General features: G+C 48.2%; 1 protein-coding gene and 1 long non-coding RNA gene across 3 annotated transcripts in view; one reads left to right on the top strand and one right to left on the bottom strand.

The window, feature by feature from the left end:
- Positions 1–14,479, top strand: part of CTSZ (cathepsin Z) — a 25,360-nt gene continuing 10,881 nt past the window's right edge. The window contains exons 1-6 of one of the 2 annotated variants that reach the window (XM_081868077.1): positions 1–353; positions 1,797–1,960; positions 3,306–3,485; positions 6,421–6,571; positions 7,487–7,649; positions 8,820–11,713. In XM_081868077.1, coding sequence (XP_081724203.1) covers positions 223–353; positions 1,797–1,960; positions 3,306–3,485; positions 6,421–6,571; positions 7,487–7,649; positions 8,820–8,933 — 903 coding nt within the window. In that variant the 5' untranslated portion in view covers positions 1–222 and the 3' untranslated portion in view covers positions 8,934–11,713. Of the gene's footprint in view, positions 354–1,796; positions 1,961–3,305; positions 3,486–6,420; positions 6,572–7,486; positions 7,650–8,819; positions 14,113–14,479 lie in introns of those variants that run through there. The other variant, XR_014157983.1, reaches the window with a different exon arrangement.
- On the bottom strand, positions 11,314–13,800 carry LOC309345161. The gene is made up of 2 exons (XR_014158034.1): positions 11,952–13,800; positions 11,314–11,919 (listed from the first exon to the last, which is right to left on the bottom strand). It is a non-coding gene; the product is annotated as an uncharacterized lncRNA (long non-coding RNA).

Below are 14,479 nucleotides of genomic sequence, written 5' to 3' on the forward strand. Positions count from 1 at the left end.
TCGGGGGAGTCGCCCGAGGGCTGCCCTCCCTCCCGCAGGGGCTGGCCTGCTGCCTCCGCCTCCGCCTCTGATTTGCGCAGCCTTGCCTCAAAAACTTCCCCTTTCGAAATTGCCGGCGCAGCTTGAGACCCGGCGGCCGCAGGGACAGCGCGAGCAGCAGCAGCAGCAGCAGCGGCCACCTCTCGGCTCCTCTCCCCAGAAGGACCCAGGAGTCCGGCGACGATGACCCCGCCTGGGCGCCGCCTCCTCCTCCTGGCGCTCGCCCTCCGGTGCGCGGCCTCCGCAGCCGGCGTCTACTTCCAGGAGGGGCAGAGCTGCCACAAGCCCATGGCGAAGAGACCTCCGGGGATCAGGTAAGGCGCCAAGCGCCCAGCGTCTTCCGAACCCGGATCTCCATCCTGCCGGCTTGGAGAGGCGCGGGCCAGGTTTGGAGGCGCTGTTGCGGCGCTTGAGGGCGCAGCAGGACGCCAAACGCGCCTTGGAGCGCCCTTATTTCGTCTGGCCTTACGTAAAGAATTGCGGGGTGGTGGTTTCCCAGCTGTCTCTGATCCTGCAGGCAGCATAGCGCTGTCACCTGTAGAGCCAAGCAAATAGCCTCCATGAATTTGTCCTATTTCCTTTCCACGGAGGTCCTGCGGTCTCCTGGTTCTGCAGCCTGTCTGTGGCTGTAACAGACAGGAGCAGTGGCGTAGCGTGGGTTGTCAGCACCCGGGGCAAGGCAAGTAATTTGCGCCCCCTAACCCGTGGATTTGCACCCCCTAACCCTAACCCTACCCCTAACCCTAACCCCCAGATGTTGCACCCGGTGCGGCCGGCCCCCCCTGCACCCCCCACACTATGCCACTGGACAGGAGATGTGGTTTAGGGCAGTACTTCCCAATTTGTGGTCCACAGACCCCAGGCAGTCCACGTCACCCACTCAGAGAGTCTGCAGCACCATTAACATAACAAAAAATACAATAGCAATATCCAAATTTTCAAAAGTAGGGGGTCCATGGCTTGGCTTTTGAAAAACGAGGGGTCTGTCGTCCTTAGCTAATTGGGAACCACTGGTGTAGGGGTTAAGTGTGTCCAACTAGTACTTGGGAGAATCTTGCTGGGTGACCTTGGTCCAAGCACAGTCTCCAGCAGAGCTGCCTCACAGGGTTGTCGTGAAGATAAAATGGAGAGAGGGGGAGCCATGGGGGCCACCTTGAGCTCTTTGGAGGAAAAGTGGGAAATAAATTAAAATTAAAATTAAAATGCCTGGGCAGGCTACACAATAATGCACGTTTGGGGTGGGGGCTTGCTTTCAATTTGGTGGGTCTCTTCTTAGAGCCCTAACTTGGGGGAAGGACCATAGATTATCTGCTTTGCAAACAGAGGGCCCCGGGTTCCAGTCGCCGGCATCTCAAGGTAGGGCTGGGAAACTGACTCCTGCCTGACCCTCTGGAGAGCTGCTGCCAGTCTGTGCAGACAGGGCTAGATGGCCTGACAGCTTCCCATGTTCCAGCTGCAAAACCTGGGAGTTGTATCTTAAATTCCACCCTGCAGCTCCCACGTCACTGCTCCAGGGTTTACTTTCTTAATGCTGTTGCTCCCATAAGGAGATGGCAAGAGGCTGCATTAAGTGCTTGAGACAGGTTAGTGTGTCTGTTTTGAGGAAGTTTGCTGCTAGCAGCTGCCGTGTGACTGCCCAGCAGAAAGTTGGAGGGAATCATGACAAAGCAGTGAAGGATTTTCTTGACAACTCTTCTCAGATAAAGGGGGAGGAAACAGTCACTTGGTTTTTCTGTCCTCTCCCCATTCTCCAACAGAACCTACCCTCGTCCCCATGAAAACATGGACATCTCAAAACTGCCCAAGAGCTGGGACTGGAGAAACATAAATGGAGTCAACTATGTGAGCACCACACGCAACCAGCATATCCCACAGTACTGTGGGTCGTGTTGGGCTCATGGCAGCACCAGCGCCTTTGCAGGTATGGAGATGCGTGGGGTGGTTGGCAGTGCATCTGGTGGGCATCCTTTATCCGTTCCCACATCCAGTACAGAGAGGGTGCTTTCAGGTGACCATCTATCATGGTGTTTGGAGCAATCAAGTATTGTGCAACATCCACGTGACGTTGCTGTCATCGGAAAGCCAGTCCATATTAAACCCCCATCCCACTTTTTAAATCCAGGTTTAATGGTTAATTGGTAACCTAGTTAATGGTTTACCATGCATTCCCCCTTCTGAGATGTTTGTCTCAATAGTGTGCGGGGAAAACAAACCATGATCACTGGCGCAATGCTGTGTCTCAACCAGGAACTCTGGTTTGTTCTGCTTCTGCAAACCACAATGAGGCAGTCAAAAATGCGCCCCCCTCCCTCTATAGATCAGCCTTCCCCAGCTTGGTACCTTCCAAATATTTTCCACTGTTTTTGACTATGCCTTCAATCAGCATATCAGACGATGATGAGGGATGATGGGTGTTGTAGTCCAAAACTCAGGGAGGTCACCCAAGTTGGGGAAGGGAAATTAAGCAGAAAAACCTGGGAAGGGGAATTGAATGGAATATTCTGGAGGGCAGCCATAGCTGACTGGCTGGAACTTTGAGGATAAACATTCCAGGCTGCAACGTTTTGTCGCAGGGCTGTTGTTCTACTGGAGCTGTCAACTTAAAATGTTCTCTGAACTATAGAATGTTGCAGGTCCCAATATATACAGGTTATATCTGGGTTCTCCAGTGTGCACCTTCAGCGTAGGTTCCCCCCCTGCCAGTACCGCCCCCACCCGCCAAAAGAGTATTCTGCGTTGCCCACAGCAAATTGGAAAAATTTCCTTATGTGCCCCCAAGCCCAAAAAACTTGTCTTACTCATGATGGCGTTATGCCTGGTAGTGGTTAAATACTGGAGATCTCTGGATACAAACCTCTTTGATCTTCAGTTTGTATATGTTTGGGGCTTAATATTAATGGAGAAATTGACTAGCGAGGTGCATTAAAGAAGAAGATGACACAAGACATTTAAGGGTTTTTCCAACAGCTGGTTTAATTTTGTTACATGCGCTTTTTTTTAAAAAAAGGAACACGCTTACAAACCACCAGAAACTCATGGGGAAGTGTGGAATGATGTTTATTATTTTTTTTAAAAAATGTAACCAAGCGTCCTTTGTTTCTTTTGTAATTTGTATCAATGGATTATGTTTGAGTTCCGCTACAGTGGGAGTGGGAAGATCCAAACATTGCTAATGTGTTTATTCTTTAAATTCGATAAAAGGTATGGTAGTTGATTTTTTTTAAAAAAAGCTGTCTTCCACCAATTGCTGGTTTGTCACCCCCCAGATCGCATCAACATAAAGAGGAAAGCTGCTTGGCCCTCTGCGTACCTGTCGGTCCAGCATGTTCTCGACTGCGCCGATGCTGGCAGCTGTCATGGGGGAGACCACAATGCAGTATGGAAGTATGCTAATGAGCACGGCATCCCAGATGAGACCTGCAACAACTACCAAGCTAAAGATCAAAGTGAGTTTATCTTACCTGCTTCTCTAGCTCAGTGGTTCTCAAACTTTTATCTCTGGGCCACACTTTCAGAATAAAAAATTGTTTGCGCCACGTCAAATTTTTTTAATTGATACAGTGGAACCTTGGTTCCTGAACTTAATCCATTCCGGGAGTCTGTTTGACTAACAAAACAGTTTGGGAACCAAGGCATGGCTTCCGATTGGCTGCAGGAGCTTCCTGCAGCCAATCAGAAGCCGCATAAGCAGCACCGGACATTTGGCTTCCAAAGAACTTTCGGGAGACGGGATGTTTGGCTCCCAAGGCGCTCGGGAACCAAGGTTCCACTGTACGCTGGAAAACAAAACAAAAAAACTCCTAGCAGCGCTTGATTTATAACTTTAGAACACAGTTCTGGGATCATGGGACATCCAGAAAGTATAAAACAATACAGCTACATAAGAATATGAATCATTCCCAAAATATAATTACAAACGAGCCTCTTACATACGTACCTTAAGTATGTTTACAGACTCAATGAAAGGTGTGCACTTGCTTTTGCCAGGTCATCTCATTTATCTTAGGTCTGGCTTGAAGCAAGCAAACTTTCATATCCTTATCAACACAGATAAGTCATTCTGTTTCCTGATCTTTCATATTTGTCAGAATTGAAAGTCCCTGTTCACAACAATATGTCGTGTAAAACTGTAGAAGATTAGTCAATTTTGAAAAGATATCTATCCATATTCTGCAAATTAAATATATATTCTGATACTTTACTATACCATACTGCACTGAAATGTTCAAAAATTTGAGTGTCCTTGAATCTTACTGCCACACCCTTTGAGAATCACTGGTCTGTCTAATCTATAATATTTATAACCTGCCTGTCAGCTGAGATTGCAAGATGAAGGTTATGATTAAAACCCACACTAAGGTACAAAATAACTGGGGATGTGTCCGTATGGAGGAAGGAAGCCTCTTCTGTCTCCTTGTGAATACTCAAGAGTAGACCCATTGAAATTAATAGATCTTAGTGGGTCTCCTCTAAATAGAACTCACCTTTGGGTACAGCCCTCTGTTTATAAGAAGACACATGGAAGACCACAAGGATAAAAATAAATTTCAGCATTTGTGCTTCCATCACCAAAGCTAATCACATGAGAAAGAGGAGGAAGGATGGCAGGGAGAAGAAAATGCATTTAATAAAAGTAGGAGGAGGAGAGGAAGAAAGAGAGAGGGACAGTCTGTGGTGTACACTTCATCAGAGGGAAACAAAGTCTGGAGAGAGATGGATTGGTTAGTACCATATTCTCCTTTTTTTAAAGCAGACTTCTCTCAGCAGTTACAATGTGCTTGTATTCAAGCAGATAGCCTGTGCAGCAAGGCAGTTTATGGCCTTCCCTTCCTATCCTTGTTCTGCTATTGAGTAAATGCAATTGCCCCTCCCCCCCATCTCTAGTAGTATTCATTCATTTATTATATTTCTTGGTGGCTTTTCTTACAGAGTATCCCAAAGCCATTAGCACTTAAAAAGAACCAAGGGTCTGGGTGGAGATAAGGATTAGCAAAGAAACTGGGAGGGTGTCACAGATAGGAAAGGTTCAGGTAGGTAGCCGTGTTGGTAGAAATATATATATATATATATATATATAAGGAAGGAAGGAAGGAAGGAAGGAAGGAAGGAAGGAAGGAAGGAAGGTGCTTGCTTCTGGACAATTTTTTTTTATTTTTTATTTTAGATAGGAAAGGGATCAGGAGAACAAAGAGTCTGCCCCTGTTTTCTGCTATCAATCCCGTCCCCTCCCAAAGTGCAGGTTGTAATTATTTCAGCCTATTCCCTTCCCTGCTTCTCTGTACAGTGGACACTCGGGTTGCGAATGTGATCCATGCGGGAGGCACATTCGCAACCCGCAGCGCCGTGTCTGCGCACACGCGGGTTGCGATTTGGTGCTTCTGCGCATGCACGAGCCAGTGTGGTATGAGAGCCAGTGTGGTGTAGTGGTTAAGAGCGGTAGTCTCGTAATCTGGGGAACCGGGTTCGCGTCTCCGCTCCTCCACATGCAGCTGCTGGGTGACTTTGGGCTAGTCACACTTCTCTGAAGTCTCTCAGCCTCACTCACCTCACAGAGTGTTTGTTGTGGGGGAGGAAGGGAAAGGAGAATGTTAGCCGATTTGAGACTCCTTTGGGTAGTGATAAAGCGGGATATCAAATCCAAACTCCTCTTCACGAGCACTGAAACCCGGAAGTAACCTGTTCCTGTACTTCTGGGTTCGGCGTCATGCACAACCTGAAGCGTCTGTGACCCAAGGTATGACTGTACTTTCCAACCTTGGGCTCCTTCCTCTTTAGTCAGTAGACCCAAAGAAGCTCCGCACTCAAGAAATATTGGGTAAGACTAATTCTAGCTATACGGTGGAATTCTCCTATCTTCAAAAGTGTTTTTCTCTCTCAACATGCCCCCCCCCCAAAAAAAAACTCCCCACCAGCTATCTCCTCCAATTTCTTCTAGTCTGCAACTTGGTCAAAAAGCACAGCATCAAAAGATGCGCCTGTTTGGGTTTTGTTTTTGTTTTTTTACACATTTCCCCTTTTCTCGCAAGCAGTGTGTCAAGGGGATATGGTGAAACCTAGGGCTGTCTTCAGCTAATGCAAATTGTTGGTGCACAGATTTCTGCTTGTGAAATAAGACTTCCTTCCCTGTCGTCCATTGTGCTTACTCTGTGCCTTCCCCAAATCTGCTCCAGGACATTGGGGGGACGATTCCTAGTACAGATTTTGGGGGTGCGTGTTGGCGGGGAGGAGAGGGGGAGCATGCTCCATTGTGCAAGGAGAACTCATTACGGTGATGGAACGTTCACTGAGCACTACGTTCGAGTCCACCCTTCATTTCATTGTTTATAGCCACTGGATAAAAGGAAAGTTTCCTTCAGTTAAATGTGCCTGTTCATTTTTCAGAATGCAAGAAGTTTAACCAATGTGGGACATGCATCACTTTTGGTCAATGCCATGCACTAAAGAATTACACGTTGTGGAAAGTTGGAGATTATGGAAGTGTCAGTGGGCGAGAGAAAATCATGGCAGAAGTCTATGCGAATGGACCCGTCAGGTATAGAAGCTAAACCTTTGTAGCCAGTGTCTAGGTAGTAACACATGAAAGCATGCAAATAATTGCAGTTATTTCAAATAGCCTATTGCAGTGGTTCAAGAAAGACCGGTGGCTCTGTTTATCTGGTTTTGGAATTTGCCACGTTTATGTTATACTTTATTAAGCCAGTGCCATTTGAGAATTGAGAACTTTCGTTACGCTTCAGAAGAGGCCGGCACATCCACCCCATACAGTTAAAGCACAGGACTTGCCCCCAAAGAATTCTGGGAACTGTAGTTCATTAAGGGTGCTGTGAATTGTAGCCCTGCGAAGAGTAAACTACCACTCCCAAGATTCTTTGGAGGAAGCTGTGTGCTTTAAATTTAGGGGGTGGGTGTGACCAGTTGATTTGTTGATTTGATACAGTGATTTGTCAAGTGATTGGACCAAGTAATTTGTCCATTGATTCAGTACATTGTCCAATTGATTTAGTGGCCTTAGGAATGCCTCAATTTGTTGATTATGTGGCAGCAGGTGACTAGCTAACAGGACAATAAGTTTTGTCCTCCTAGAAGGGATGGTAAAGGTGGAGGCTGACTTTGGGGTGCACCAGGTAGCAGCTTTGATATTACTTACAAAGCTTGTTTGTTTCACTGGCAGAAGGATTATGGCGATTATGGCTCCAACCTACCAAGGGGCAATTTAAAGTAACCTCTGCTCCTTGCCGCAGCAGCTTTCTATTTAATAATATTATTAATAATTTTATTATTTATACCCTGCCCATCTGGCTGGGTTTTGCTCACGAGATAAAGCTTGAAGCTCTTGTATCAGGTTTTGACTTTTGCGGTGCTATCTAGAGTGGACGTTGAAAGTTTCAACTTATCAATAGCATCTTAAGGCTGCTTTGATGTCATTGTTCTGTATTCTTTAAAACAGCTGTGGGATCATGGCGACTTCGAAGCTGGAAGCATACACTGGAGGAATTTATAAAGAATACGACGCCCATCCCATGATAAACCACATAATCTCCATTGCTGGCTGGGGCGTAGAAAATGGAACTGAATTCTGGATCGTCCGGAACTCTTGGGGAGAGCCATGGGTAGGCAGGACAGAGCAGCCATAAATGAGACACTACAGTGGTGCCCCGCAAGACGAATGCCTCGCAGGACAGAAAACCCGCTAGACGAAAGGGTTTTCCGTTTTGGAGGTGCTTCGCAAAACGAATTTCCTATGGGCTTGCTTTGCAAGACGAAAATGTCTTGCGAGTTCCTGCGGGTTTTTTTCCCTTTCCCCCCCTTTTTCTAAGCCGCTTATCTGCTTATCCGCTAAGCCGATAAGCCGCTAAAAGCCGCTAATAGCGCTAATCCGCTAAGCCGGCAATGGGCTTGCTTCGCACGACGAAAAAACCGCTAGACGAAGAGACTCGCGGAACGGATTAATTTCGTCTTGCAAGGCACCACTGTATATGTATGTGTGTGTGCGCACGCGCAACATCCAGAAGGCCAAATATTCACCACTCCTGCTCTAATAGGAAGGAATTCAGCCCTTCATGTTTGATTACAGCTTTCTGGCAGGCCCCAAGAGCTGCACGACTCTGTGTAGGTGCAAACCCTACATGTACAAAGATCAGGGATGTGTTTTGCAACTACTGTATAAGCAGTTGGAGTTTGGTCCAGAAATCTGCACCCGTTCCTACATGTGAGAATCTTCTTCTGAATGCTACAGGATCAGTTGCTGGAGTGTTTGGGTGCAAGACCACCAGAGCTGATAAAAACCCCAATGGATTGTGTCCATTTAGGGATCAGGAAATGGTGTGATGCCTGGCAAGCCAGAGGCATTAGAAGGGTGTTGGTGTTTTAGCAATAGACCGGGCCATTTCGGGGGGTGGATTTTGGGACTTTAGCCCACCCTCTCCTTCCCTCTGGCAGGTAAATAAATAGTTGTGTGTCTGTCGTGCCATACCTTGCATGCAAGATCCAAATATCCCACTGCACTAGGGTGCGGCTTTCCAAAGGTTGTTGGATCACAAATTCCCATCATCCTTGATCACTGGGGCTGATGGGCATCCCAACAACACCCAGAGAGCCACAGGTTGCCTAATCCTGCATTACCCCCTCCTGCATGCTCTGGGGCAGATCCAGGACAATTGCCCTTATTCCTTCCAACTTGTACACAGTCAGTTTTTGTTGGGTGAGGGTTTCCAGGGTGGCGGCGGCAGCAGGAGAAGAGTCACTTGAGCCCATGACTAATGCCGTTTCCCATCTTGCAGGGTGAGAAGGGCTGGCTCAGAATTGTTACGAGCGCCTATAAAGGAGGCAGCGGAGGGCACTATAACCTGGCTGTGGAAGAGGACTGTGCTTATGGAGACGTCATACTTTCTTGAATTCTGCAATGGATCACAGACCCCTTATTTGCACTCCTGATTTTGAAACGAAAAATATCTCCCAGCAAGATTTCCCTCCTTCTTCTCATGAAAGGGAAAGATCTATCTATATATTTGGCAATGCATGCTAATGGTGAAGTATTCGCAAAGATCAGGCTGCTTGTTTGCATATAACTTCTGCAGCAAAGGAAACTGTTGATTGCACACACGGAGAGAGAAACGGCATTTATTTCTTTTTGCTTGGAAGCTTTCCTCGGTTACGATGATGTAGGTGAAAAGGACTTTGTGGTGTATGTGACGTATGGATTCCCATTTGGCTAAAGTGGGCTGAGTCTCTGTGTTAAGCAAAATGCTGGACCTGCAAAATACCTGAATGGTGTTTCCATGCAGCCAGTGCCTAGTTTAAATCACATTGCCTCGATTTCTGGACGCAGAGTTGGGGAAGAGCTGAAGGAGGGAGAGCATAGCAGGGAAGGGGGCACAGCCTGTCATTACTCGTTGCCTTCAATGCAGGCTTACTGGTGCCCTTCCTTGCTGCGCATTGCAAGAGTTGCCTCTGTTGCTCCAGCCACTTTTGACTCTGGCCCCACCCATCATTTGTGTGTGGCCTCTGGAAGGCTGTGTATGACCACGTAGCCCTTGATTTCCAGCTCCTCCCACTGATACTTACGGTAATTCTATTCCGTGGAGAACCTCAGAATGAGGCCAGTATCCCTGATCCTTGCATTCAGGTTCTGCAAGCATGGCACATCAGACTGTGTGTAGCATTGGCATACTGGAGACGCACAGCCCAGGAAAATCTATGCATTCAGTTTCAATGCAGCCCACTATATGGGTTGGTTGCTACTGTGCATCCAGTATCACAGTTCATTTCAAAGCCCCATTAAAACCAACGGGACACAGCTTGAGTCTCATTGCCCGTCGAGTCACAGCTAAGTATTGGTGAATACAAGTCAGTGCTTTCCTTTTTTTCGGGGGTGGGGAGAAATTGTGCAGCAGTTGGGAGCAGACCAGTTGCAGAAATATATGCGAGATAATATAGGATTTTTGGCTACTGAACTGTTTACTGTGGGGGGGGGATACATGTTTTTAATAGGAAATCTGCTTTTTCCGCATTTGGGGATAATTCCTTCAGGAATGCTCACTACCGGGGGGGGGGGGGAATTGCTCAACAACAATCCTGTGAGGGAGACGAGGCGGAGGAGAATGTGACCAGCCTCAAGTCACCCAGTGAGCTTCATGCGCAAGTGTGGATTTGAACTTGGCTTGTCCCAACACCCTCTAATTTGGAAGGTGGCAACGTGATGCCTCTTGCAGCGCCCACAAAAGATAACGGAAAATATTCCTTTAAAACTCCCTCGATGAGAACCTGTTCGCTCTTGCTGCTCATCTCCTGTTTGCAGTAGCTCAGTCTTTGCGACATTGAGCATGCCCCCGTTAAACATGCCCACATTTCATGGGGTCCTAGGATTGGACACCTGCCCTCCCTCCCTTCTGTCCTGAAAGGTTCAAAGGACACCCTGAGTGAGTGTGGCAATGGCTAATGTAAAGGTAAAGGTAACCCTGACCATTAGGTCCAGTCGGGGACGACTCTGGGGTTGCCTGCTCATCTTGCTCTGTAGGCTGAGGGAGCCAGTGTTTGTCCGCAGACAGCTTCCGGATCATGTGGCTAGCATGACTGAGCCGCTTCTGGTGAACCAGAGCAGTGCACGGAAACGCCATTTACCTACCTGACGGAGTGGTACCTATTTATCTACTTGCACTTAGACGTGCTTGCGAACTGCTATGTTGGCAGGAGCAGGGACAGAGCAACGGGAGCTCACCCCATCGTGGGAATTCAAGCTGCCGACCTTCTGATCAGCAAGCCCAAGAGGCTCTGTGGTTTAGAACACAGTGCCACCCACGTCCCATGATGGCTAATGTAGGTGCCTTTAAAAAAAATAAATTGATTGGGGATGGTGAAAGGCCTGCAACATGGCTCCCCTCCCTGCACTTTTCAAAGGGGTGGTCATTTTTGTGTTGTGCCATGCCCCATGGGCACCGACGGCACTTTATCAAGATTCCAAATGTGCCCCCAGGCCCAAAGAAGTTGCTGCCCCCTGCTTTAACCTTTCCCTCTTCTGTGTACAAGGTGCTCTATAGCCTTTCCCTGTTCTGTGAGTTGCTGCAGCCGTGCCATTGTAGCCATATGCACCTCCAAAGGTAGATGCCCGTGAATAAGAGGCCGGTGCTCTTGTTTTAAGTGACAAACTTAGGGACAGTGTTTTTCTGTTGAAACATCCCAGAGATGGGAATGGAGGGGAAATAGCTAGAGGCCTGTACTACTGATATAAAAATATAGTCCATGGTCTTCTTTTTTTCAGTGTGCTATTTTTTAAAATTTTTACAAACTGTAACTAGTAACAAAATTTGTACACTCATGATGATGTTGAAAATTAAAAAGGGCACGTTTTGCACCCTCACGTGTGTACCAAACATGTATCTGACATCCTCAGGCACTAGGAGGAATCTTGCTGCAAGTCTGTAATTATATTATATTAACTTGTGTAACATACATAACCCATAAAAAACAAAAAGAGCATTACAAGATCTAGACCAAGACCAACATAGTCAGAAACAAAAATGCAAGACACAGACATCACAGAATTTTTTTCTGATACATGCAGCAATTGAAAAACTAACCTTTTACAAAGCTATATACTGGCAAACACAGCAGGGACTTCCCCTTTGTTCTCTGAAATATTTGCATAAGCAATAAAGTTCCGCCAGTCTCTCACAAACACATCTCTGTGTATTTCCTCTAGTTAGACTTAATCTGCATTTAAGTTCCTCTCCCACATTCTTCAATCAGCCTCTTCAAGATCCATCTCCAATGTGGCAAGAAGTCATATGTGCAGCTACCAATAAATATCATATGAGGGTGGGTTTATCTTCCAAGTCTGTATTATCATCTGAAAATAAATTTAGTAGAGTTAAGTTCTAGGGTCTTCCGAATACATAGCAGGTCTGTATAAACACACACGTAAACACATCCTTTGGAAGGGCTCTATATTTGCAGGTCTGTACTATGTGTTTGCAATAAAAACTCTGTTTAATAAACATGTTGCATGGCCAACACTGGACAGAACCTGACTGGGTTAGTCATAATGGTTCAACAGACAACTCAAGATTAAATAATAAAAATAGTAAATGCTGCTGGAAACTGAGGCCAGGATAGCTCAGTTGGTTAGAGCGTGGTGCTGATAATGTGAAGGTTGCAGGTTTGATCCCAGTACGGGACAGCTGCATATTCCTGCACTGCAGGGGGCTGGACTAGATGATCCTTGGGATCCCTTCCAACTCTACAATTCCAGACTCTACGCTGACTTAATTATAGGGAAAATTAGGCGCATGTTACCTACAATTGTATAGAGGCTGCAGAATACGGTTTTCTTGTGGCAGAATTTGGATTAGCTTTTGGTTATTTCACGCAGTCCTTCCAAGGAGCTCAACACACACCTAGCCCAAATGACTGCTTTTACATGTCAGCTTTCCTACAGCAGCCCCACTCCAGGGCTGCTATCCAAGGACTGCCTCTCCCCATATGGACCAACCTGGACCCTGTGACCATCATTTGTGTGCTGCCTCCATGTGAACTCTGGAAGGTGGCAACACGTGAACTGGCCTTTTCCGTGGTGGCTCCCCATTGCTTATCTTTAGGCATCAGGCAAAGATGTTCCCAAATCACCAGGCCTTGGGCCAATTAAACCATTTACAGCTGGCTCTCCAAATGAAACGTAAAATGAAAACGCATTCCTTTTGGCATAATATATACCCTTTAGTGTAGTAAACCAGAAATGAACACACAGCAAACAACGGTAGTTCGCAGCATGGGCAAAAATATTCCTGCATTGCAGGGGGTTGGACTAGATGACCCTTGGAACCCCTTCCAACTCTACAATTCTATGTACTAAGGAAACATGAGGGCATTTGTCAATTATCGCCCACACAAACTCTGGGAGCCTGACACAGATGGGTTCTGTGCTGCAAGGGCATTTGCAGAAGAATGCTTTGATTCACTGCTTGGCCCAGGGTGGATTGATAAATTTAGCACTGTTGTTAATGCTCCGGAAATACATAAATGATTGCGAAACTAAATCACCAAACGCCTCCAGCAGCAATCCCCGCCTCCCGCATAGGCGGCATATATTTAAAAGAAACACACACCGCAAATGATGTGAGCCACACCTGACCCGTCACTGGGAAGCGATTCTTGGCCCCTTTAACTACAGTTCTCAGGATTACTGTACCGGGGCGTGTGCGAGCGCTTTAAATGCATGGTGCGCAGGCAGCTGTGTCTGTTTTCTATTGCTCCCCCTCGCCTCCCAGGCACTTGCCAGGATCAAAGATGCCCATTGTCGGGTGTTTAGATCCAGAAGGACGTGCGGGTAAATTACGGTAACATGCAGCGAGCCGTGCTGCAAAAAACAAAGCAAAACGCAGACCTCGAGCCCCGGCCTTCCTGGAGTCAGTTTTTTCAAAGGCATCAGTGCGCACCGCACTATGCAATGTGCCCATGGCTCGAAACCACGGTCTGTGTGTTCTGCGCTGGAGAGGCGCTTGGGCATTCCGGGTTTGTGTGTGTTTGTTTCTTAAACTTGCCAAGTTGTAGAGTTGGGAGGGACCCCGCGGGTCATCTAGCCCAACCCCCTGCAACCCCCTGCGGGCATGACTGAGCTGATGCCAGCCGTGATTTGATGGTGCGTCTGGCGGTGATGAAAGTCCCGAGATGCGCAGGTGAACCTCCCGAGGGCGGCGGCGTTTAACTCTTTCTTCCTCCCTCGACGGCCGCTCTTATCAGATGGCCAACCCCTCGTTTCGTAACCCTGGGCGAGCCAGTCGCCCTTCCCGCGCCGGGGCGGCGCCGAAGCGGGTTATAAGGCGCGAACTGTGCCGCAGCTCCTCCACCCAACCGGCCCCGCGCCTTTCCGGCTCCCACCGCGACCCGCAGCAGCCGTCTGGCCGGCCGGGGCGCAGCTTTGGTTCGACGGAGCGGACGAGGCGCAAAGATCCGCTGTCGAGCCGGGACCATGGCCGGGCGCTGCCTCCGCCTGGCGCTTCTCCTCCTGCTGCCGCTCCTCGACGCCAAGGCCGGGCAGAGTTGCTACAAGCCGAGGATTCCCAGGCCCTACGCCGTCCGGTAAGAGCGCTCTCGTCCCTGGGAGTGGCGGGGTGGGAGCATGGATGCGCATTAGGAGGGGAGGTGGCCTGAGCATGCGAAAAGTGCATGGCCTTCGCTAAGTGTACTGAATTGGGGGAGCTACTTCTCTCCCCCGGCGATTCCCTACAGAGAGCCGTCCGCTGCAGCCCGGGATCTCCGACGGCTCTCCTTTCTGCTGCGCCAAACGAACCCGGGCGGCGGCCGGATTGTTGTGGGGAGACCCCGAGAGCGCTGCGGGGATTTGTCGCGTTCTCCCCGGGGATTTTCTTCCTCCTCCTCCTCCTCCTCCTCCTGCTGCTGCAGGCGTGGTTTCCCGGACGCCGCTGGAAAAACAACCGGCCGGCAG

This window comes from Podarcis erhardii (genome assembly GCF_964252035.2).
Source record: "Podarcis erhardii genome assembly, chromosome: 6".
In the NCBI taxonomy this organism is placed as follows: domain Eukaryota; kingdom Metazoa; phylum Chordata; class Lepidosauria; order Squamata; family Lacertidae; genus Podarcis; species Podarcis erhardii.